Below are 25,964 nucleotides of genomic sequence, written 5' to 3'. Positions count from 1 at the left end.
TAATTAATAACTACAATTTTATTAGCGTCCCTCGTAAACATGACACACATGGACACAAAGGTATCTCTTCCCTACCATACAGGACATAATTAATCATCAACAAATTACATGTTATAGTATACATTTTATTAGCTATCGCCTCTTTAAATCAGCTATAACGTAATCAGTAACCAATTGTTTAACTAAGGAAGAACCAACAAAGTCCACATGGCTGAAGTTATCTTTCGCAACCTTCCGTGCTTTGGCTCTTGGCAAATCGGCAACCATAGATAAAACATCCCTCTCATCAAGTATTTCATCCCCAAGAGCGTAGTGCATGATAACATCGACGTCCACCTTTTTGAGGTCATATTTGGGCGGGTTTAGGGACCCATACATTAAAAGATTGATAGAGGGTGTATAGTAAAATCTCCTGAAAATTTTATCGTTTATGTTTTGACCGTAGTGAGCGAACTGCTTAACAGATGAACCAGCCATCAGGTCAGCGCCGTCTACTATCTCTTCCTGGAAGTAGAATATTTCTTCATTTTAAATTTAGTTATTTTTTAAGAAATTCTTTTTGCTAGTCTCTAACAGCAAGTTTTACACGTGTTACAATTTATCATATTCAAATTCTATATCTATACATAAGAGGAATAACTATTAAGATAAGTAGAAAGGACACAGTAAGCCAATTCTAATAGCTTTTGAAATTTCGTCTGTACGGATGTGTATTTTATATTAATTCTTTATATACACTTCTTTGCATTTATAGAAAACAAATAACACAATACGTAGAAATGATGAGGGACGCAACGGGCGGCCTTGTAGTAATGGAAACACAAAAAATAAATATGACTGAAAAAGTGCAAAGGTGTCTTATACTACCACCAGTGTACTTTTTTTCGTGTTTTCTCATATTGTTGATATAAATATATCTACGATTTAATATGTTTCTCGTATTTATAACGCATATGTTGCTTTAGGATTTATAAATAAATCTTGTAACTACTGACTTTTAACATTAACTCGAACAATGAAGGAAAACAGCGTAAAGGAACTGACTTGTCTGTTAATCAAATAGTCGATGGCTTGTGTCAGGCATAAGCTGATGATCACGTATTTGCCTATTAGAAATGACCAGGAAACAGAAATCTGAGTCCTCCTACCTTACAAAGTTGTTTTACCAGTAGTTTTTTTATCATTAAATAACTTACAATAATATCCTCTACTTCGGATGACCTAGCGCATGCTCCATTAGCACATCCACTTTTGGCAATTGCATTTTTAGAGTTCCAGTCAGGGCCCAATATTTCATATATCCCACTAGTTTTAGCTAGATTCTGAAATATATTCAAGAATTATTTTTATCAAAAAGTCTTGCTTATTTTAGTGATGTTTGGTGAATATTTATTATTAACGGCTTTTCTTTCTTTTTAAATTGGTCCTGTCACTGTCAACAATTTTCTAAATTTAAAATTGTACTGTAATTCTAAATTTAAAATTGTACTGTTTTTCTAAATTTAAATTTGTACTGTTTTTCTAAATTTAAAATGTACTGTTTTTTCTAAATTTAAAATTGTACTGTGCGTAGGCTGGAGACTACTTAATAAGCATTGTATATAACTGACATGAATGGTGGTCGTAAACCTCGCTGCAGTTTTCAACAGGCTGTGTGGGAAGTTCTTTTGGTATCCAACACCCGCCAAAAGATGAGCTGAGATGAACTTTTTGTTGTATTCCCTTTTCATGGAATTCAAAACTAAGAACACAGTTCCACCCTGCGAATGACCAATGTAGTGAAGTTTGTCTTGGCCAGTTGTTTTAAGAGCAAAATCTATCATAGCTGGTAAATCGTAGAGAGCAATTTCTTCCCAAGAAAAATCGAAGAATTTAGACTTCTGTCGATTATTGTCCGGATTTAGAGTTTTGTGTCGACGAGAGTTTCCCACTCCTCTAGCGTTTCCCAACCAGACGTCAAATCCAGAATCAGCTAAGTTGAAACCTGAGGAAAGATTAAGTCAGTAAAGAAACTAAATAATTCCTCTGTCATAAGGTAGAAAAAGCTGAATTGCTAATTCTATAGGCAAATTGGCCGTTCCATTTTTAAATTCGTATAACCCATAATCGCCCTTAGTAAGCTAAGGTTTTGCAATGAAATAGGGGGTGCTTGAAGAATTAAATAACCTACAAAGGAGGGAAGTAACCATTAATTAGGTCTTGAATGATTTTACCCATAGCGTACTGTGGTCCCAATTCCACGTAGCAGTTAGAGCAACCAGTGAGACCGTGCATCATGAAAACCACGGGTCGTTTCGAAGACCAGGATGACCCTTTGCCGCGAGGAATTCTGTTCACCTCCAGAATGTAGCCATCTTCTGTCACCACGTCGTATCTTTCAGCTGTATATCCAGCTTTAACGATTTTGTCATGCTGAAACATATTTTAACTAAATAACTGTATAAAGTTGTGAATTTTTTTCATCACTAACCCATTCACTCACATGTACCTACACATTCACACATGCACTCACACTTGTTGAAAACAGTTAAAATAAAATAAATGATGTAAATAAACTATATAATATATACATTTTTAAGTAATTTATAATTAAGTTTCGTAAGTAAGTAAGCTGAGAACCCTGACACAGGCATTTTTTTTATTTAAAAGGGTTGCCACATCTTACTCATTGTATATATACTTATAATGAATAAATACAATTTTATTTAAAAATGGAACTTGATGATAAATAATGAATATGAAGATGATATCATTCTTAATCGCAAGTATTATTCATATACTTTATAACTTTAAAGGGATGACCAAAACGTATGATGTTTAATTATAGGTCACTGACGTCGTCATTAAAATCCCGGCTGTGCTCAAAAATCGAGAGATCTTTATATTTATAGAATATTATAAATGGCTATTGGCTTATTATATTAATATATACGCAGTTGATTTGAATTTACTTACAGTTTGACATGAATCTTTGTTCCCATAACTGGGTATTATTATCACAGTGCAATATATGCACAGTGCAAGTATTGATGGAAACCACATCTTGATGTATGATAACTTTGATATGAAAAACCTTTATATATGACACTACTATCTTAATCCATTTATTGACTCCAATGGCTTAATGTAAACATCGTACGATTCAGATCATTACCAACAGTTTTAGGGATGTACGAAAATCACTCCATATTAAATTAAACAGTAAAATTCATAAATTGATTTAACACATAAAGTGCATACGTGTACTTGGACTTGAAACTGTCTTTCAAACATCTGTAATGTTTTGTATACATATTATACTTCGTGTCGTTAAATAAAATAAACAATTTATTTTATTTGTCAGCAAAACAGATACAGATATCTAAGGCCCAGTCTATGAGTTATAGCGTTACCGGTCCTCATCATCAATAGAAAATCACCTGTTTTAAATATGATTATCGGGTTTCATTACATTCAACCGGTGGATTAAGGAAAATAAATAAATTTATTGTTCAACATATTTATAGCAGATAATTTATGGTTCAAGATATATGCTGGTTGCTTGCAGGTGATCGATATGCTTATCTGTTTTTACACTATTTTATGGTGCTAATAAAAGTTTATGAGCGAACTATGTTTATCTGTCGTAGCTTAGGTCACGCATTTGTACGAGACAAATAATTAATGCCAATACAACTTATCAGCATTTAATTTAATATTAGCTTTTATCTTTTGAATAATTCGCTTCGTGTGGGTTTAGCGGCACATCCCGGCTTCGCACGGGTAGGTATTAGTTTTTTAAACATTTTGGCATAAACATACACTAAATTCGGACATACATAAATAATAATGCAATAGTGAACGGGATTTGATGAAAACAAAATGATATCACAATAAATTATATCTTCGGGTAATTTTAAAAAACATTTCACTGAGTTTTAGAATCTTCATCTTTATTTTTTCTTGCAATTAAAACAGCCTACAATAATCATTGATAATGTAGCATTTAAATGTTGAAATTATTTTTAAAATCGGTCCAGTACTTTTTGAGCCAATTGGTTACAGATATGCTTACTATAGATTTTCTTTAGTTATTTTTAACTTTATATTACGAATTGACTAAAGAAACATGCATTTTTATTTCACAGTGTTGTAAGTTTGTACAATATATATTGCATTAATCTTTAAAGTCTGCTACTAATTATTTTGAAACAATTTTAAAATTACCTAGGAATCTAAATCTAAATGTCCATAATAATCCTCTGTGACCTTATCATCGTCAAGTTCATAAATTTTGATAAAATTAAATTAGTTTCACTTTTCCGGCAATAATTGATGTATTATCTTGATTAGAAATTTATATTTGCGAAATGTTGTTCCAAAAAATATGGTTCGATGTTTGATGATATTCGAGGAAAAAACAACAGAGGATTTAACATCGCTGATTATCGTATTATAAGCTTATAATAACTTAATGAATAGTAATAAATTATATACTAGTTTTATTTATTTAACTTAGTTATGTTACTGATACTACTATATAGATTATAGTGGTTTGATTATGCGCCAAATAACACTTGCTCGTCCGGCTAAGGATGCGGACGAAACAAAACACACTAACTTGTCTTGTACACCCAACAGTACAAACTGCATATTATAATGTATAGTGTTGCAATTATAAATTTATTACTACCGATATTAAATCTAAGCAAAAATAAAATTACAATTACTCACTTTCAAACCACTTCAGCCAATTATATAAGTACATCATCACTGATTCCAAAAAACTTTGTTTTAGCATCTTAGTATCATTGAGAAGGAAGTTATTTTTATAGATAGTATAATTTCCATGGGGTTTAATTGTCAACCTGCCTTGAATGAGCCATCTCATAAAGATTCCAGAGTGAGTGAGGGACTCAATCAGCTCGCTGAAGAGAAACTTCCACCTCCCCCTTTTTCATTTCCCACTGCTTGATGGCGGCTACAACTGCTGATGCACCAAGTGCTTCTCCACTCTGTTGATATAGCTATATATACGCTACTATCGTCTACCTGGGCTTAAATGCTCAGTAGCTATGTTGAATCCACCTTGAGTACATGAGCCATGGGCAGCAAAGGAAAGATTCCTCTGGTAACATGAACTTCATAATGACACATTTTAAATCCTAGAGATGTAATCTCTTTCTATTTTTGAAAGGTTTTTTTTTAAATTATTATATGCATATTATTTAAAAAAGTATTCTTATAGTCAATAAATGTTTATGAACTGTATAATACTTAAAGTAATACGAAACAATGACGGAAATCCCAATCCAAGGCTGTACTTATAACTTTTCGCCAGAATTTTATTGCACTCTATGCAGTATAATTAACCTACAAACAAAATTAGGTCTTATTTTGTTAGTATCAAATAACGAATTGCATTACGTAGTTTCAAGTTTATGATACTTCTTTATGACATAATAATAATGGTTTATTATAACCTATTTAGATTTGATACTATCATATATGAATCGGCACGCAATTTTATTATATCCTTACGCATTTAATAAAGTTTGTATCATTACTAAACTTTGTCACTGACCTTCCTAAATATCTCTTATTCCTAATTAAATTCCTAAACATCAACACTAACTATGCAAAAAAAATCTATCTAGCTAGTCTAGTCTGTCTATAAAGTCTAGTCTATCTATAAGGTCTAGTCTATCTATAAACCTATCGCGGAATATGGGTAAAAGGAGTATGAGAATGATTATCATAAGCATACCTCACATACACATACTTATCCTGACTTTTACACTATCACACAAATTAGGTACTACTTCGTGAAACGGATTAAATATTTTTTGCTGTTTGTTTTCTTTTATACATTTTTGAACCTTTTTGTGGTTAAATATTACATATTTCATCCCTGGCTATATTATCAGTATAATTGTATGTTATCATGTATGTTTTTTGTAAGTTGTAGGATTAGGAAATAAATAAATTAAACATTAGAGCGGTTTGCTAAGTAGAAAATATTAAAATAGCTGTAATCCAGGTCCAATCACAAGGTATAAAACATTTATCACTGCCTTATTACATACCTACAATTTAGTCCAAGATTTTATATGGCAGTGTTATAATAAGTTTCGGCTTGTGATGCTGCTAAAAAAACTAAAGCCTGCAAATACAGGGGTACTGATTTCAAAAAGATTGTAGACCTTCAGCTACGTCTGTGTAGCTCTGCGTAGACCAGCTACGCAAACTCTACGCGCGTACTTAGCTCAAAGCAATCCACGTATTTTAATGACCAAGTTTTGGGTTCAGAAATATTTGATATCCTCCTTAATTAGTATTATTTCAGATTTATACAATTTCAATTATAAGGGAATAATTGTGAAGACAACTTTGCGCTATACAATTAAGATAGACGCAAGTAGGTTAAATCGAACCATGAATATTTTGATTCTAAATAAACTTGACTTAGGAGAAAGTTAAAATAAAGGGATGGAACACCCTCGTGTACTGAAGTTTCATACAAGTTTTGTTTGTTCTCGTTTGACTCAAAGTTTTGGATAGCTATTAAAAGTTTACCGTTTAAACATGCTAAGTAATATTTATTTATTTAACGAATATAACATTTCGTTATATGATTTTTAAATGTCAGAATACATTTTGTATGATTCATGTACGGTAGTCATTTTGAAGGAAGAGGCCGAACATATAAGAGGCATAGCTGAATAAGCTGTTTGATATATAACATTTCTATCCATATAGAAAGCAATGTTGGTTAAGTAGCTTCAGCGTGCTACTCTCATCCATGAGGTAGTAGTTTAGATCCCCGGCTGTGCGCCAGCAGACTTTGTGTCTTTTTGCACATTTAAGATTCGGTCAAACGGTGAAGGAAAACATCGTGAGGGAATCGGCTTGCCCTAGAACCAAACAGACGATGGCATCTGTCAGGCACAGGAGGCTGATCATCTACTTGCCTATTAAATTGATAAATGAGCAAGAAACAAATACATAAATGCCACTGATAAAAATAATAATAAACGTCTATAATAATATTATATAATGTACGTCGGCGTTAATTTTTTATTTTTCAAAATATTATTCCGGGTCTTATGATTCAATAAACTAACATGGCTGCACAAATTTGTAGATATGGCATGGCATGTTTTTTAGATAAATAAATTATCATAAAGATAATTTACTGTGTTAAATAAACATTCATGAGTTATTTTAGGCTCCGCACGTGCAATCGGATAAAACATATACATATTATAATTCTTAATGAATTGTACTTTACTTAAGAATATTTTATTTATTTATTAATATAATCGGTAACTCTGACTTTTAAGATAGGCTGATCTCTCTCTCTTAATAGTCGACAATTCATGTCTGAGCGTGGTCAGCAACGAAGCATCTAGAGCGGACTATCTGCTTCCATCGGATCCGGTCCAGCGCTTACGACACTGTATAGCTTTGAAGACAATGAGTCTTTCACTTGATGGCCATCTGGTTGGAGAAAGGCCACGTGATCTTTTGCCTTCTGTGTTACCAACCACGATCAGTTTCTCCAAGTTCTCATCGCCTTTGCGCATATAAGATAGACTGATAAATTACCTATAAATTAAACTGATAAATGAAAAAAAACACGTATAATGGTGTTTACATATAAATTCTTTGTTATTTTAAGGAGACTCAACAGTACAAATATTGCTATATGTAAGATGGACTTGTATAAGGTTCCATTTGCTAGGCTTCAACCAATATATAACTAAGCCTATTGACTCGTAAGAACCACGAGTCAGGCTTCGATTGAATGTCTTGTGCAATATTTCTGTTTCCATCTCACTAGAGGCTTATTTCTATTTCATCTTCCTCAATACTATTTTCAATTTTTAAGAAATAACATCGTCTTTGTACTGTGTACGGCAATAGGTGCGTTATTTACTATATTATATTTTACGACCATACACATATTGTTTAAATAAATTGTAAATCATATAATATTAACTTTTTTTTTTATTACAGGTAATGGATCATCCTATTGAAATTAAGTATCCGTTATACAGATAAGTGGTAAAAAATGATGGTTTATGTACGAGTGTAACACATTTCTTTGTACAACCATTGAAATGGCAAATTTGGAACTAAAATTATGAAATTTTACGTAAAGTAAAGCTTAAGATTCGTCAGCAAAATGTCGAGATATTTGAATTTTCCTATAAAATAATTCGCCAATTTCCCTATATTCTTGCTTTAGACAAATAAAGTTTAATATATTCCAACCGGCGTCGGTTTTAAACGTGCAATGAACCGTATAGAACACTTTTTACGCCGAAAACACATTGTAAACACACACGTCTTTCATATTTTGTGATATTCTTGATTATCATTTTATCGTGATTTATTGCTTACAATAATTTTATTTTACTATTCTCCATTATTCTTACCGTCACAAATCAAGTGCTAACGAATTGCTTGTCCGATACAAGGACTTTATTGTAACTCGTATCACGTTTAATTCGGGCCAAACTACTCCAAAGGGAATCTTGAGTTAACGCGTTTCTCAAAGTAACCAATATTTCACTGGTCGTTGCGTGATAGGCCTAGATATTGCCTCCAATGGTATTGATTGCAACTTCGTACTGCGTAAGCTTTATTAATCTTATGTAACGGCATATATGTTCTCTCATATAAATCGCCTGTTTGTGTTCTACTGATGTTTGTATACGGTATTTTTCGCACATTCGTTACTAAGTGATTATAGTAGTCAGTCATTGTATGCGATATTTATGTTTTAATTGCTTGGCTCTGGATGGAAGAGCCATTAGTTTAGTTTTGGTAACTTTATATGTTATGTAGTTTTGCACTAATTGCGCTCATCTATTTAAATAATATTTCTCACACTAGTTGCCTTAATTCACAGTTTCTCAAGAGATCGCTCGAAAGGGATAATGCCACCAGTTCCCCTCTTTTAATGTTTAAATCTTTTTGTTATAACTGCAGCGAAGTGTTAATATTTTCTATTGAATTTTATGTTTCCATTACTAAATATGACAAATACTAGAATTAGCAATTATTCAAATAATATATAACATCTCATATTTAACGAGTTACTAGCGTAAACAGTCGCACGTGTGAGTCGTACGCAGCAGTGAGTTGCACAAATTTCACCAGCCACTGCTTTCAATTAATTAAAATAGTTTGCGCTGCGAATGTGCAGTTTGCAAATTGATAACTCAACTGGCAATACTGATTTATGATGCCCATCTTGATTTTTCGTGCGTAAATTTCTTGTATGGTTTGATAAAAATAGTTAATGTTTAAATAAGAAAAAACGCATTCTATAAATTCTCTTAAATAAAAAAGAGTCAATTTCGTTGTAGATAATTTCTTTTCTCGAAGGCAAAACTATACAGTTTGTAAAAAAGGTGCAACTTTTAAAGATGCCCACTGAAGTATTTCCGAACCATTTCGGCTTAGGGTCCTACAAGAAAAAAGGCCATCAACACACTCGCGAGCCCTCTAGAATCTAGTGTCCATGGGCGGCGGTATCACTTAACATCAGGTGAGCCTCCTGCCCGTTTGCTTTGTAACTAAATACATATTTTTAAACTATTTGTGTGGAAATGGTGTAATACGAAGCGTGAACCAGTATCCCAAAATAATTCGTTACGATTCATTGGGTCTAATGCAAATGATTTTTGGTTTGATTTTGAACATTTAAAATGTGGATTCGCCTATAAATCAATCTCAGACACTCAATCATTCGACTAATTTTCCATAATCACTAATAATAAAAGGGGGGGTCCCCTTAGCCTCCTATTCTATAAAAGAATAATTACCTAATACAGCAAGTCTGATTTTACTAATGTAGTGTAATAAAACAAAAATTTCTTCAAAATAACATTTATTTGAAATCGGCAATTTTCTTAACAATAAAGTCTACTACTAATTCTTTAGCATCGTCTGCGGTTACAAAATCTGTGTGTGTGAACGTATCTCTGGCGATTTTTCTCACAGTCACTTTGGGCATAACTTTAGCCATATTTAAGACATCTCGTTCACTTAGCAGATTGTCGTTGACTGTGTAGTGCATTGTCACATCAGCAGTAATCTTTCTTAGGTCATATTCTGGCGGAGATAGTTGTCCGTACCTACGCAAATTCTGAATTCCATAGTTCCATTGTCTGAATTTCCTATCACGGATATTTTGTCCATAATGGGCATATTGTTTCAAGGATGCACCAGGCAATAGTTTATCGGCGTTTATGATGTCATCCTGAAATTCAATTAAATAAAAACATTGTGGGTACTTATAATCTCTCGCTTTAAACCATGAACACTCACCAGAATATCCCCAACAGATGATCTCGAATCAACACCCAAGCTTAGAGTCTGTTGATTTTCAATTTCGGCAATTTGGTCTCCCCAATTTGGCCCTATCAGCTCGATAAGCCCGCTTCTAATAGCGAAGTTCTGAAATAACGTTTATATAATTAACATTCTCTGAGATTATAGCATAGCATATAGTCAAGAAGTTGTAAGTCAAAAGAAATTTCAGAAATTGAAATGAATAATCAAAATTAGTTTATTCAGTTTAGATACGTCTTATGGAATTATTATAAATGTTAAAAACGTTTAAAAAAATTCGCGAACGAGAAAGACTACGCCATCCATTCGCAAAACTACCAGGAGGCCTTGTTCTGAGAATAATACTTAACTACAATCCGTTAAAAAAGTGTTTTTCTTTTAAATATTTATCTTGTGTAATTTCAGAAGTTTATTTAATACTTACGTAGATCATGTCAACGCTCAAAGCTGTTGCACGTAGGGCTGCATTAGGGAAATAATTCTGATAACCAACTCCTGCCAGCAGATGAGCTGAAATGAACTTGTCGTTGTACTCCGGTTTCATCGAGTTGAGAACCAGGAAAACGGTACCACCCTGAGAATGTCCCACGTAGTGAAGCTTCTTTTGACCAGTTTCTTTTAATACGTAGTCTATGAGCGCTGGAAGATCGATTGTTCCGATTTCGTGGAAGGTAAAATCGAAGAAGTCCTTTTTCTGTTTATCGTTGTCTGGGTCCAGGGTAACGTGGCGACGAGAGTTGGCAACGCCCCTCGCGTTTGCTAACCAGACATCAGCACCTTCGTCGACTAAATTGTATGCTGTAAAAATAATTATATTTGCCTTATAACTAGCATTACAGTTAGCACTTATTATTTCAACTATATAGAAAAACACTGAATTATACTACCTTATGTTAGAAAAAAATTGCTTTAAAAAATAATCTTAAATGTGATTACTTTGCGCCTAACCAAATAAGGATATAAAAATAATTTATATTTCCTAATTTTAACATAATATCTGAGAGGTGATCTTTCAACACAAAGTGTGTTATCAAGATAACGAAGTATCAAAGTATTCTGTAAAAAACAAGTTTCGTAACAAAACGAAACATTAAAAACCATATCATAATAGTTAGTATAAGTATCAACTCTTACCAAGACTTTTTTTCGGACCCAGACTAATATAGGTGCCACCGTAGTCCGATAGACCGTGCATCATGAGAACTGGTGGTCGGACTTTGCCATTATCATTTTTGCCACGAGGTATCCTTACCAGCTCCAGAATGTAACCATCTTCGGTTATAACATCGTGAGTTTCTACGGGATATCCAGCTTCGGCAATAGTTTCATGCTAAAAGATTTACTTGCATAATAAAAATAAAGAGCATTTATGGAATAAATGCTCAACTGAGCGCACCGCTTAATGAAACAAGCTGCCGATAGAAATATTTCCCAACTAATTCAACTTAGACTTCAAGAAAAAAGCGTAACAGCGTAGCATTTTTTGAAAGGCCGACCGTATATTTGCAAGCACTCTGGCAGTATGAGTGTATCCATGGGTGGCGTTCTCACTTACCATTAGATATGTTTCAGGTCCATGTTCAGTAAAAAAATGGCGTGCGAACAAAATACACATATCAGAAGTGAAACTTCTATGTAAATTAATTATAACTAAGATCATGATTGTGTCTAATAAAGTTATTTCTTTCTTTCTTTCTTTCTTTTTTTCTTTCATCACTCCGTGTATTTGTATATCTAGACTCACACTATTTACACACTGCATACCTGCTAATGAACAAATAAAAAATATGCGTTTATTGCACAAGCCGTTATGTGACAGAATTGCCATCTAAAGTTCTAAAATGTAACAAATAAACGAATGCTAAAAACCAATAGTGTGTAAGTTTTCTCGATCTCCCTTTCTCACTCTCTCTCAATCGGTCTTAATCGCTCTCTCCCTTTTCATCAACAAAAACGCTGTACATCTTGGTGACAGAAAAAATTTTACCCTCATGCACCTAAAGAAGTTTCACTTCTAACATGCTTAATGTAATATTTTCTGTCTTAAAATCTGGTTTAACTATAACACCCTGTTTGTTCTGACATTCTTTATTTATTGGGGCTCTGTATCGATGAAAGATCAGTGCTTTGATAAAGCCAACTAGTTTTGGAAAACGGTCAAATACAAATCAAATTAAAATAACGTAAAAAAAATTGTTTCACATATCTAAAAAACCCCTGCATCTTGAACAAATCTTGTAAATTCCATAGATAGTAAAAGCCTCTTATCAAGAATCACAGAGTCTACGACCCTACTTGACCTTAGATTGCTATGTTTCTTGAATATTTCTATCGTAAAAGGGAATAAGGTCTAAGCCATAGGATACGATGTTAGACGAAACGTAAGCTTGTTACATATTTTACTATCACAGGTATATCTTTGAAATGTAATACTTACAGTTTTGTAGTATTTTTTATGGGCTGAGCCAACATTGGGCGACGCTAAGCTGCCAGCCACGAAAATCACCAATGAAAGTAACCTCAACATTGTCATTTCTCGAATGGTACATGTGTATTGTCTTAAATCCTTTTTATAATATTTACCCGTATTCATTTCCTGATAATAGTCTAATCTAAATTATGGCTGTTACTGGTACTCATGGTTCCGTATTTAATTTATACGGAAATCTCAAACTTATAAAACACTTATATATCGTATATATAAATAAAAATAAATCGTTGCAAAGCGCAAAACTTGACTGGACCAATTCGAGTAGGTTTCGAAGGTTTTTATGCAGAGAAAAATTGCACGAAAATACCTTAACTGTTTTTATTCCGGTAAAACGTGAAGGCTTTCTGGGGTAGCAGAGCAATATATTTCATATGTTGGTATATAGTTACCAAAAAGGTACGGTAATTAAAAAAAATAAGCCGAAACGTACGTAAAAACTACGATCCGTAACAGTAACGTTTAATTTATATATTGAAACCATATAAGTATAAAATAACTTTTATTCACCACACAACACATATATTATCTTGTAAATTCATTATAAGAACCAAATTTAGTCATATAATAGTTAATAGAATAAAACATACATACATAGTACACATTTACTATATAATTTTTTACTAAGAAAGAAAATCATATTTTAATGTAAATTTGTATTATAACCTTATAATTTATATTAAAACCTATATATTAAGAGAAATACTGCTGTAAGTAATATAAATACTAGCATCCACTTCCGACTGGATATTTTTTAAAATTAAATGTATATTTAACAATTATTTGTTAGCATGGTATTGTGGACTCTTGTAAATATTTTCTTCTGCAAAACTTTCGTATGATACTTCGATCTATTGCTAATAGTGTTCAAGTCGTATCTACATTAAAAATATTGGTAAAAGCCCCAAGTTATGTTGTATTTTATTCACATCTTGAGTTATATTAGCAAAGTTTACAATTCCTTAAGTTTATGAAAATTCTGTAACCTATGTGCCAGTGGGATAATGTAAGATAGAGAGAGAATTTTTGAAATCGGCAAGTGGTTCTGGAGCCACATGTTATAGTACCTCGTAAAAACTTTTTATATTATCTTTCCTCCTTTGATGTCTTTTTTTATTTTAGAATAAAAACATTAAGTAAAGTAATTGTTAAACACTATTTAAATGCGCTAGAGACTTTTCAGTTTTCTTGATACGCAATTTCCTTTTTATAATATTAGTATAAATGAAGTTAGTTTCTTTGTTATCCTTATAGTGCTTTATTTATCTTATCCCTGAGAGTGCTTTTCCTGTAAACAAGAAATAGAAATAACGAAATTTTAAAAGCTTTCACTGCGGGCTTTTGAAAGGTTGTTCATATTATTTTGCTTATATTTTTATATATAAATACCAGAATGCCTTAGAAAAAGTCGAAGACGTGTGCCAGCCACGGAAATCTGATCACCTACTTATCAATTGGAAAAAGCACATAATCACGAAATGTATATATAAATCTAACGCCCACACTAAAAAGGTTTTAATGTTGCTGGTTGTTTTAATGCATGATCCATTAATAAGACGTGTCAATCCCTTATATCCTTTATAAGTAAAACATCATCTATCTCTTTTCATCACATCATAAACATAATTTGGAAGACACGATAGGTAAGAGTGCTGACTGACTTACTTTCATGAATTTGCGTGATTATCTATGTGCTTATGTACAAACAACTCTTGAAGACCCCTAACAAGAAGACTACAACTTGAAGACTATATATTTACAACTAATATTTTTCATAATAAAACAGTTGAATGGTCAATCATCAATGTTTCTTAACGGTTGGCAAAATGTATGTAATGTGTATGTACATGAAACCATGAATAGAAATCGTAATTCATCAGGTTTCTTAAGACGGTTTTATTTAGAGGTTTAATACGATCATGAACCCTTTGATTATTATTTACTAGGATAACATCTGAGGAATGTTAGATTCAATGTCTTAGATACAGTTCATTTTATACTGAATGAGAGTAGTGCTGGCTTGGACGTGTGACTTTCATCCCTGTTGAGTCTATCAATCTACAATCAACGCATTTAACAATCGCCCTTGCGGTGAGGAAACTCGCGTCGCATTATTAGCCACAAGCAAAGTCTTCCTTGACCAAAACTACAAGTCATTCTTATTGTGAACTTGATATTAAATACATACCCTATAATAATAAAGATGATCGTAAAATTAAATTTGCATGCCATAAATTGCTATAGAAAAACAATACGTAAGCAAGATTAATTTATATTAGTTTAGATATAGGTTGTTAGCTACTGTTTGCGCAATTTCTAATCTAGATAAAAGTTTATGGCGACGATATTGATTAGTTTTCTGTAGCAAGTACTTGCAAAATGCTATGCCCATAAATCGGTCACAAACTACGAATTATCTTTTCTAATCTATGTTTTATTTTCTTATAATAAAAATCTAAGGGTTTTATGTGAAGGCAACTGATTTTTTTATGCATCGTAATGCATATGTTAGTAATGTCTCCCTGTCACCGCTTCTTTTTTTCTATGGATAATTTTCAGGAAGAAGAGTCTTCGTCTTGTTCTCGTTGGCGAACGTCCACGCAATCTTTTGCCTTATATATGTTTCTCCGGTGAACTTCTTTAGCTACTCGCCTCCCGTTCGCACGTTGTAATGTTTTGTGGTATAAGTTATTTCACACATAATAAAAAATAAATAGATTTTAAACGTCTATTTAAATATTAATTAAAAAATAAGGAAATTGATTTATTTATTATTTATGTCATATATAGATTTCCATATGACACGATTACTGAGGAGATTCCTGAGAACGGCTTATGTGTGAATTAAAATTGTTGGAACCAAGTACCTTATCGCGCGTTGCGAAACGGGGCTAGACGGAAAAAATTAACACCTCGTGATGTTGTCTGATGACCTTTCGTAGGGATAAGAAATGAAAACCATTTTTGGAATCACTTAACTAAATTACTGTTGTTTTTGTTTCGAGAGATCAAACGTTCCCCAGTGTCCCTGTATAATAATTCCGGGGTCCTTGCAAAATACAGCTACATCATCAGCCTTTGAAAAATTCATTATAATATATAAAGAAATAATGTTTCAGGAAAATCTCATAAAATTCCGCGAATTCAACATTATATACTTAAACAGCTTATACAAGGAGATTAACAAAATGAGACTGAAATAAAACATCTCAACCACTAAATACGAAATATTCTTATGAATTGTGCCACTTAATTTATATTTAGGTTATTTTACTATTTAATCACTGCGTAGCATGACATCATCCTTCTTCCTCTTTGAAATTTTTGGTCTCTTAAAACTTTATTACTCGATTAAATATAATATTGGTGTCGAGAAAATCTATCATACTGTTATGATATCAATTAAAATACAAATTAATCGAAAGGACCTTCGTTCCATTCGGGTGTACCTTGACAACTCTCAAGTTTTAAATGTTAATTTATTTAATTATATAATTATTAATGAAGAGGTCGCGAAATACAACTTATAAATATATACATGTATATCCATTATGGATTAGAAATTTATTAAATTCGCGTTTGTTTAAAATATTTTAATGATACAAAGCTCAAATTTAATTTTGGTCGTAGTCATAAGTCGTAAGTCGTAACTATTCTAATCGGCACGCTAAAACTCGCTTTAAATAAATAATAAAACTGCTTATTAATTATTACATAAAACCCTTTAATAACATCACAACAAATAGCAGATCCAACAAAGACAAATTTTATACTTATGATGATTTATTCAATTCATACAATTATTTTCGCCGTTTTAAATCGTCGATGACGTATTCGTAAACCAATTCCTTGGAGTCTCTAGCCCTAACGAAATCGGTATGTGAGAAATCTTCACGCGCGACTCTTCGGACTTTGCAGTTCGGTATAGCCTCTGCCATCGCTAAGACGTCTTGCTCATCAAGAAGAATGTCTCCAAGAGTGTAATGCATCGTCATATCAACTGTGATCTTACTTAGGTCGTACTCTGGGGGTGTGATACTGCCGTATCTGATAAGGTTTTGCAGAACGCCGTGGTCATAACTTCTGAACGATTTATCGCGAATGTTCTGTCCGTAATGGGCGTATTGCTTGACAGCAGCGCCGTTTATACCGGCTTTTGCGCGAGACATCTCGTCCTGTAAGAATAATATACTTTAAATAATAGATATTATTTAAAAGCTAAAGTTTAGCGTTCCATCTGTTGTTCTTCTCTATGTATATGCATAATTATGTCTGCTTGTTCCATGAAGGAAATATAGTGACGAAACCTTAAAATTGCATGCGTATGTCAAACACTGTCTAAAGGATTTTAGGCCTGTTTAACATAATGTGTAAATTAGCCTGGCAGAAGGCTAATTACATACTTATCTATATCAAAATCAAAGGGCAAGTGACAGCTACCCGTATTAATTGTCTCGTTTCGTTATTTATTTGTAAAGAGCGTAGGCCTTACATGAATTGCTTTACTTAAGTAAATCTTTTGTTTTTATTTAAACGGCTTTGCTTCGCGCATTATTCGAACATTTAACTGATTTATACAGGCGATCTTTATCTAATTGATGGCGGTATAAAATGTAAGATAAAACGTACCATAGCTTGTTTGATAATTGATATCAAGTCCCACAAAGCATTTTTGGGCTGAATGTCACTGTTAGCCACCGCGTTGACTAATTCACCAAGATTTGATTTCCCATCGTCGGACGGGCCTAAGATTTCCACGTATCCTAACAAATAAGTTAGACCCTGAAAAGAAAATAATAATGTAAAACTATATCGTAGTAAACATTTTTTTTTTCATTTTTTCAATTTCGTCTTCTGGACTCTTTATATACTCATTTCTACATTCGCTTTTCGATCCTTCAAATTAGGAATTACCTCATTTCCCATTTAGCGTTCCCGTCTATTTCAACTTGCCTTCAACCAAATACAGTAGTAGTATTAGTAGTAGTTTGGTTACCTCAGAAAGATATATCATTAGAAAGACCATACATTAACTTACTCGAATCACGTCAGTTCTGGCAGCAGCTTGAGCAATTAGCCAGCTCGGGAAATGATCCTGATATCCAACTCCTGCGAGCAAGTGTGCCGATATGAATTTTTTATTATATTCCGGTTTCCTTGAGTTCAAAATTAAGAAGGTAGTTCCTCCTTGCGAATGCCCAACATAGTGGAGTTTGTCTTGTCCGGTGTGGGATAAAGCAAAGTCTATCATACGTGGAAGATCAATTAGGGCGATTTCTTCAAATGTAAAATCCCAGAATTGGCGTTTCGTAGTTTCATCTACGGGGTCCAAAAAGAGATGGCGACGCGAGTTCTCTACACCTCTGGAATTTCCCAACCAGACATCGAAACCACGGTCAGCGAGGTTGTAAGCTGGAATAGAGACGGCATTTATTAATTGTCATTAAGTGTATCGGATATGATTAATAACATTTTTGTTTGGTGCACTTAATATTATTCTAATTAAAATAAAGTTGCTGTATATTTTCATATTTTTATCACATCAGCGAATTCTTTTATAAACATTTTGTTCCTGGATTTGGTACAGGAATGTATGTATGAGGCCTACCCAAGTAGGCCTAATTTATCCGTTCAAGATGGTTGTTAAACCTTAACCTTTCTGTTTTTGGGTGGCTTAAAGGGTTTTTTAAATATTGCTACAATATAGTTACTATATAGGCTTTGCCAGCTCACGATTTGAAAGTGTCAGTGAAATTAACACACAATAAAAATGTATACATACCAAGACTGGTATCAACATCAATTCCAAGGAAGGCGTTTGCAGAACTTTGCAATCCATGTTGGAGGAAGACTATGGGACGACGGCGGAAGTCAAAGAAATCTCTCCTTCCCCGGGGTATTCTGTTTACTTGAAGAATGTAACCATCTGATGTGATCAGATCAAAGTATTGTGATGGGTAACCATCTGCGCGTATTCTTTCATGCTGAAATTATTATTATATTAGTTACAAATGTTTTAGTACGCACAATAATCTGGAATAATGGTCTAAATTATTTGTTAACTTATTCCCACACATATCGAATTATGTCTCTTTGATATTACCAAACCAAACCATATAATAAAAAAACAAATGTTAGTTTTAAAAATTGTATAAGTTTCACCCCAATTATATTTTCTTACCTTGAAGATAATGACTATATTAGTTTTAATTAGTGTCACAATAGTCTTATAATTCTAATAAGTAATTACATACTTACAGTTGAAAGTTTTCTCCTATTTTCATTCAACGTTGAACAAGTGTGTACACACACTAGAAAAATCACCAAAGACAGTTCCCGTATCATTGTGTACTTAATTTTAAAGTATTCTTCTAATCCGACGTATTTTTATAAAATTTCTTATCATAATTAATTTAATTTATCTATTTTGAACTAATCTTTCAGTTCGTGTTAGTCATGTTTAGTACTTATACTAAATCAAATATTTTTTTTGAGATTTTCTAAAAAAATATTTTTCATTGTGTTTTCAAGTAGAATTTTTACAAAATTTAGCATCATAACTAATTTAATTTATCTACTTGCTCAGTTGGCGTTAGTCATGATCAGAACTTATAAATCAAACCGCTTTTCACGATTTTCTCAAAAAATACTTTTATGTTGTTTTCATGTAGTATTTTTATAAAGTTTCTTATCATAATTAATATAATTTATCCATTCCGAACTAATCTTCAATTGGCATCAGTCATGATCAGTACTTATACTAAATGAATCGTTTTTCGAGATTTCCTCAGAAAATACTTTCACGTTGTTTTGATGTAGTACTTTTACAAATTGTCTTATCATAATTAATTTAATTTAATGAATTTGTTTTTTTTTGTTATTTGTTTTTTCTTCAGTAGCGATGATCGTGTTGGTGTTTGTCTGTCTTTGAAAAGACTCAGCACCTGTGTATTACTAAGACCTGTTGGAACCTTGGTTGGTCCAGCGATAAGGGGATCACACTCGGTGCCTCGTTATATTTTTTGGTATTTTAAATCTATCGAATAAAAACGTCTTCTATATGCGGCTACTTAACAATTATTGCTATCCAGGCAGGATATATCCTGTCTATGGATCTATAGGTCCATGGAAGTTTTGGGATACATTACGTTAGATTTAACGTCGCTATAGCTAGTTAAATCGCTGTGAATTCTATTATTTTCATTGACCAAAAATCAAATATGTTTCGCTTCCTTCTAAAAATAAAACAGACTAATTGCTTCGTAATAACAGAAGTACTTAACATACATTGACAGAAAGAAGATACTACTTTAGTAAAGAGACCCCAACTAGACAGAAGACAGATCAGTCATTTACTTTCTTTCACAAAATAAGACTATGTATTTATGTTAGTGTGTGTTTTGTGTTACACATAAATTATTTCATGGACTGGGACTGGTGGTACAACTAAAAAACACTTTATATAAAACAATTTATTATAAAATCCGTTATTGGCATAACGTTCACAGATCTGATTTATAAACACTGCAACGGGCTTATTAATTTATTTTCGTCGTTTTAAATCATCAATCAGGTAATCGAAAACTAATTCTCTCGTGTCTCTGGCTAGGAGGAAATCGGTGTGGGAGAAATCTTTACGGGCGACTTTCCTAACCTTGCAGTTAGGTATAGTCTCGGCCATTTCTAAGACGTCTTGCTCATCAAGAAGAATGTCACCAAGAGTGTAATGCATTGTCATGTTTACTTTAATATTCTGTAAGTCGTATTCTGGAGGTGTGTATCTCCCATACTTCAACAGGTTACCAAGGAGGCCATGATCGAAACTCCTGAAGGATTTATCGCGAATGTTTTGACCATAATGGGCGTATTGCTTGATTGCCGCTCCACTTAAACTTTCCTTTGCACGAGAAATCTCTTCCTGCAATGCATTTAGTTAAATTAAATAAGAGATTAGATTGACTTGTGTTTATATCTTAAAAAAGTGGCCTAGTTCAGAAAATTGTTAAGTTCTTAAACAAACTTATTTTTTTTTTATAGAACAAACGGGCAGGAGGCTCACCTGATGTTAAGTGATATCGCCGCCCATGGACACTCTCAATCAAATCAAATCAAAAATCATTTATTCATATAGGTAACATAATGTACACTTATAAACTTCAAAAAAAAAAATCATTAAAATCAAGGGCGTAGAACGGAAGAGAAGAAATCTCCGCCACTCTTTTTAAATGCCAAAGGGTTCGCGAGTACGTTGCCGGCCTTTCTTTTGAAGGACCCTAAGTCGAATTGGTTTGGTAATACTACAGTGGGCAGCTGGTTCATGTACGATTAGTAGACAACCAACTATACTTGATGTAAATTTCAAAACAGCGTGTTAACAACGGATGGAAAAACGAAATTTATTTTATTTACGTTTAAATAAATATTTATACGGTGAATTATAAGACAGTTTAAAATATTGTGATAAAATACATAAGAATAACTTACTATAGTCTTCATTATTAAATATATTAACTCGAAAAGGTCGTTTTTGTTCGTAGCTACTTCCATACTATTTACTGATTCAATTAATTCCCCAAGATTTGGCCTTTCATTTTTTGGTGGTGCTAAGATTTCTACGAAACCAAACATCTTTGCCAGGGCCTGAAAAAGGGTTATATGTGATTATAGAGTTATAAGTCACTGAAAAGAGCAAAAATAATGAAAAATCTAACGAATAAAGAACCTATTGACATTATAAATTCAAATATTCTATTGAGAATAGAATAGAATATTGTTATTCTTCTGTTTTGCGTCTGTTTTAAAGTACTCAGTAGCAGGATCAGTCCTTTTATATCCACCAATCCAAAGCAATTATTGTTTTCAAGGTGTCTTTTTCCTTAATCAGTATCTTAAATATTTTGATTCGAATTCTTGCTCGTACACTTGGATAACAGAAATAGATTATATATTTTTTTTCTTTTAACTTTTACACATTACTTTTAAGATAAGTAATGAAAGAAAGAATTAGTCTAGCTATTCAAAGGGGAAACGCTGCTAGTATCTTCGGAACCTTGCCTAAAGGGACTCCTTTTAGTAATATTTTTTAATAATTAAATTTTAAGGTTAGTTATTAGATATATTTTTATGTATTATAACTAGTATACTTCATACGTTATTACAATAAACCTATGAGTAATATAGAACATACCAGAATATCATCAGTTCTGGCCGCAGCTTGAGAAAGAACCCAGTTAGGAAAGTTGTTCTGGTATCCAACTCCGGCTAGCAAGTGTGCAGATGCAATCTTGTTATTATATTCGGGTTTCCTTGAGTTTAAGATTAAAAAGACAGTGCCTCCCTGCGAATGACCGATGTAATGGAGTTTCTTCTGTCGTGTGCGAGACAGTGCAAAGTCTATCATATGGGGCAGATCAATTAAGGCTATTTCTTCGAAAGAGAAATCCCAAAACCGGTGTTTGGTGTCGTCGTTGTCAGGGCTCAGGAAGAGATGACGACGGGAGTTTTTCACACCCCGTGCATTTCCTATCCAGACATCGAATCCACTATCGGCAAGGTAATACGCTGAAAAAACAAATTATATGTTAATCTATTTATTTATTTAATTATAAGTAATCTAACAGCTTATACTTATACATATTATAATACAAAATACTAAGACAATACAGTAAGCCAAAACAGATTACATAGATAAACAATTTATGTATAAAAAACAGAAAACAAGCAAGCGCATTGAAAGACAAAGATACATTTTAAAAAAACAATAGAATAAAATTAAAAAACTCAAATTTGACATTTAAAAGTAACAAATAATACTAAGAATTTAAAACTACTACTTAAAAAAATCAGAGTCTTCCCGCTTCGCCAAGTACTTCTTGACATCTCTCTTTTTTAGGTGGAAAAGATCAATGGTTGTCATAGTTCGATAAAACCCGATACATTAGCGAATTATGCAAGTAATTCGACTTCGTACGAGGCACACTGTCCTCTACACATTATATATAGTAATATATTTATTTTTGCATAAATAAAATGTTTGATATTGTTTCCCGATTTTTGTTGTCTCTATCTATTTATATAAACATCGTTGAAGTCCGTTACTTAGTTGAAGAAATTCAAGCGAACAGGCTTCCTAGAACTTTAACGATTCCTAGAAAATTATGAGGCAATTCAATAAATCATATTGACTGAACTTTAACAGGGTTATTTATTTGCAGTACAAAATGGCAAATTCATTATCTATCTTGTAAACATTCTTGCTCTCTTTCTTTCTTACCTAGACTGGAGTTAACGTCAATCCCTAGGAAAGAGGTAGCAGAGCTTTGCAGTCCATGTTGGAGGAAAACAACTGGCCTTTGACGGAAGAAATCTAAGTAATCATTCTTGCCTCGAGGAATTCTGTTGATTTGGAGAATATAGCCATCTGATGTTATCAGATCATATTTCTCTGATGGGTATCCATCTTTTCGGATTCTGTCGTACTGAAATTGATTGAATATTACAAAATTTTATTAAATATTTATTTCAGATCGTTTACGACTAAAATACAGTTTTAAACATCTTTAAATCAATCAAAATAATTATTTAAAAGTTTGCTATCTAAATCCTAATAATTTCTTTATTAATATTTAAATAAGACTGTTAAGGAAATAGTTATCGTTTATCGATTTTTATCTTTACAGATTGCGATATAACAATAATATGTATATAAAGTATCTATATATTATATACCTCCAAATTCGGGCTCTATTGAAAATGTGCGTTTTTAAGTGCCCCGATTTCCATACACAGGAAGGATACAAAACAATCAAAATATCGTTTCTCAAATGTAACAAACTCACTTAACATTCAGTGTTGTTGGTTACTAGTAAAATCACGTCATTTAAGCTGCCATTTTTCATGGGAAAAATATGTCATTATTTATATTGTCAGCTGTCAATAATGTTTGCGTTACTTATTTTAGAATACTATCATTAAAAATTACAACAATTTGCTATTAATAAAATTGTATTAAGACACCATTTTGTATTATATATTGTATATTCTAGCCGCGTTCCCCGCGAACTTCGTTTCTCCTTGATTTGATTTTACTAAGCCTTTTTAGTACTAAAAATGCATGCCAACATTTTACTATGGTTTCATTTTTTTTAGGTTGTACTGTAATTTTTTTCTATAAAAACCTCAGAATTCAATTCATAATTATCAAATAAAACATAGGGGTTTATCGTACAGGGGTGAAAATTAAGGGAAGGGAAGTTTTGTATGCAGTATCATAAAAAAATAAAAACATAAAAAATAATTTATTGGCCTGGGTAACCCATATCGCATAGGGATTCGAAAGATAGATAGCAGGCGATTCTCAGACGTACTGAATATGCATAATAAATTTCATAAGAATCCGTCGAGCTGTTTCGGAGTATGAGAACTAGCATTGTGATAATTTTATGTATATTTATATGTAATCTATGGATTTAGGCAGCAAACATGTTACACTTTTTGTAACAATTACGATTAGTTTGATAAATCTACGGAAATGGTAATAAAATTATCGCGGTTTAGAATTTAGTGTGATCACATAATATATCGTAAAACTTTTATCTGTAATAGATAATAGTATATGGGAAATGACACGATATATGGCGCGATTATTATAATCTATACGATCGAGTGTTTGTTAATTTAAATTCAATATTTTTACTAAATAAATATATGACTGTATGGTTTCTTTGAATCAATCAAATCAACCGCTCTGTTTTTTTTAGTTTCGCAGAAACTGAATTCTAAATCACGGGCTTAATGCATTGATTCCCAAATGATCTTTACCAAATTCTCTCTGGTGTGGGTATATTTCTCTATAACATGTGTTATGTTTGTCTTGTCAAACTCACGAGTAAGAGCGCGTCCACACGATACGATAACTGTGCGCTGCGTCGCCGGAGCGGTGCCGCAACGCCTACATACAAATTACTATACCATGTCACACTACGCACCACAAGCGCGCCGGACTTGTGACGGCGGGGAGGGAAAAACTATATTGCTAAACCGCAATGTTTGTGTGGCACCCCGTAGCTGGAAATAATTGCGGTGCAGCAATGCATCGGACGCAACTTGCGCAAGTTAGCAACTAACCAACCAAGGCTAGTCAATCGCTCTTCCCCATTCCTTCTACGACAGATCATCGCAAAGTTACAAAAGTTACAGTTGGAAGCTCTCCGTCATCCACCGTACTCTACTTTTTTTTCAATCTAGGCAATTTTAACTGGGAATAACTTCAACACCCTATAGGAAGATTTGTACAGTAAAGTGGTAAACTAACCGCCATGTTAATGACTTTTTTTTTATTTTAAACTTTTCTTACAAATGTCCAATTACATAGGTAAAGACGTATTGTTGTAAACTCATAATATTTTCATTGAGATACTTAGAATTTATTTTTTTAAACGTCAACATTGATATTTTACCTAATATACTTCAGACTTGAATGTGCTCGGTACTTTTAGAAGAGTAGCGAGAGTTTTTTACGCAGGCTTTTTTTCTCGGCCTACACCCTCTGTCGTCTTTACTGATGAGTAGGAATACCTTAAGGTTCAAATTTAATCACGTGGGATAAGTGATACCTGTCTATCTTATGTTCCACAATAAGTGTATTATATATTTTTTTTATTTTAGACACCTTAGAATAATTGTATACTTACAGTTGACAGTTTACTCCTTGTATCGCCAATGGAGGAGCAAATACAGATAATGAAAATCACAAATGACAGAACATGTGCCATTGTTTACACAATTTTGATGCTTTCTTTCTCAGTCATACCTTTATAAATCCTTATCATAATCCTATGTAGATAAATCAAAAGATGCTATCATTCGATGATAAGTACTTACTGCGACTTAATCCATGTGAAACCGGTGCATTTAATATGTGTTTAATGATTTTAAAGTTGTAAATATATACATGATAATATCAAGCAATCATTTGATTATGATTAGATAATATACAATTTAAATTATTATGTTATTGTGTTTTAAAAAATGAGAGTTACTTTGTCAAATCGAATTGACATCTGAAAAAAAAGAAAAGAGCTTACCAATTCTTAAAAGGCCGGCAATGCACTCGCGAGCCCTCTGGCATTGA

General features: G+C 32.7%; 5 protein-coding genes across 6 annotated transcripts in view; 1 reads left to right on the top strand and 4 right to left on the bottom strand.

Moving 5' to 3' along the window:
* The window catches only part of LOC111000793 (syndecan), a 222,735-nt gene that overhangs the window by 107,091 nt on the left and 89,680 nt on the right, over positions 1–25,964 (top strand). The gene's annotated exons all lie outside the window — the stretch shown is intronic.
* Positions 73–3,073, bottom strand: LOC111000790 (lipase 3). Its single transcript, XM_022270367.2, has 5 exons — positions 2,956–3,073; positions 2,214–2,412; positions 1,611–1,984; positions 1,197–1,322; positions 73–504 (listed from the first exon to the last, which is right to left on the bottom strand). The coding sequence occupies exons 1-5, from the start codon at positions 3,040–3,042 to the stop codon at positions 133–135; spliced, it is 1,158 nt and encodes a 385-aa protein (XP_022126059.2). The 5' UTR covers positions 3,043–3,073; the 3' UTR covers positions 73–132.
* LOC111000788 (lipase 3) lies at positions 9,864–12,895 on the bottom strand. The gene is made up of 5 exons (XM_022270364.2): positions 12,782–12,895; positions 11,479–11,674; positions 10,769–11,142; positions 10,321–10,449; positions 9,864–10,252 (listed from the first exon to the last, which is right to left on the bottom strand). The coding sequence occupies exons 1-5, from the start codon at positions 12,875–12,877 to the stop codon at positions 9,881–9,883; spliced, it is 1,167 nt and encodes a 388-aa protein (XP_022126056.2). The 5' UTR covers positions 12,878–12,895; the 3' UTR covers positions 9,864–9,880.
* LOC111000789 (lipase 3) lies at positions 16,536–19,249 on the bottom strand. Its single transcript, XM_022270365.2, has 5 exons — positions 19,091–19,249; positions 18,615–18,816; positions 17,871–18,244; positions 17,462–17,614; positions 16,536–17,007 (listed from the first exon to the last, which is right to left on the bottom strand). The coding sequence occupies exons 1-5, from the start codon at positions 19,175–19,177 to the stop codon at positions 16,633–16,635; spliced, it is 1,191 nt and encodes a 396-aa protein (XP_022126057.2). The 5' UTR covers positions 19,178–19,249; the 3' UTR covers positions 16,536–16,632.
* LOC123689103 (lipase 3-like) lies at positions 20,290–25,652 on the bottom strand. Its single transcript, XM_022270366.2, has 5 exons — positions 25,525–25,652; positions 23,106–23,310; positions 22,020–22,393; positions 21,317–21,472; positions 20,290–20,750 (listed from the first exon to the last, which is right to left on the bottom strand). The coding sequence occupies exons 1-5, from the start codon at positions 25,603–25,605 to the stop codon at positions 20,376–20,378; spliced, it is 1,191 nt and encodes a 396-aa protein (XP_022126058.2). The 5' UTR covers positions 25,606–25,652; the 3' UTR covers positions 20,290–20,375.

This window comes from Pieris rapae, chromosome 20 (genome assembly GCF_905147795.1).
Source record: "Pieris rapae chromosome 20, ilPieRapa1.1, whole genome shotgun sequence".
Taxonomy (NCBI): domain Eukaryota; kingdom Metazoa; phylum Arthropoda; class Insecta; order Lepidoptera; family Pieridae; genus Pieris; species Pieris rapae.
Note: the sequence above shows the minus strand (reverse complement) of the source record. Positions and strands in the feature narration are given on the sequence as shown.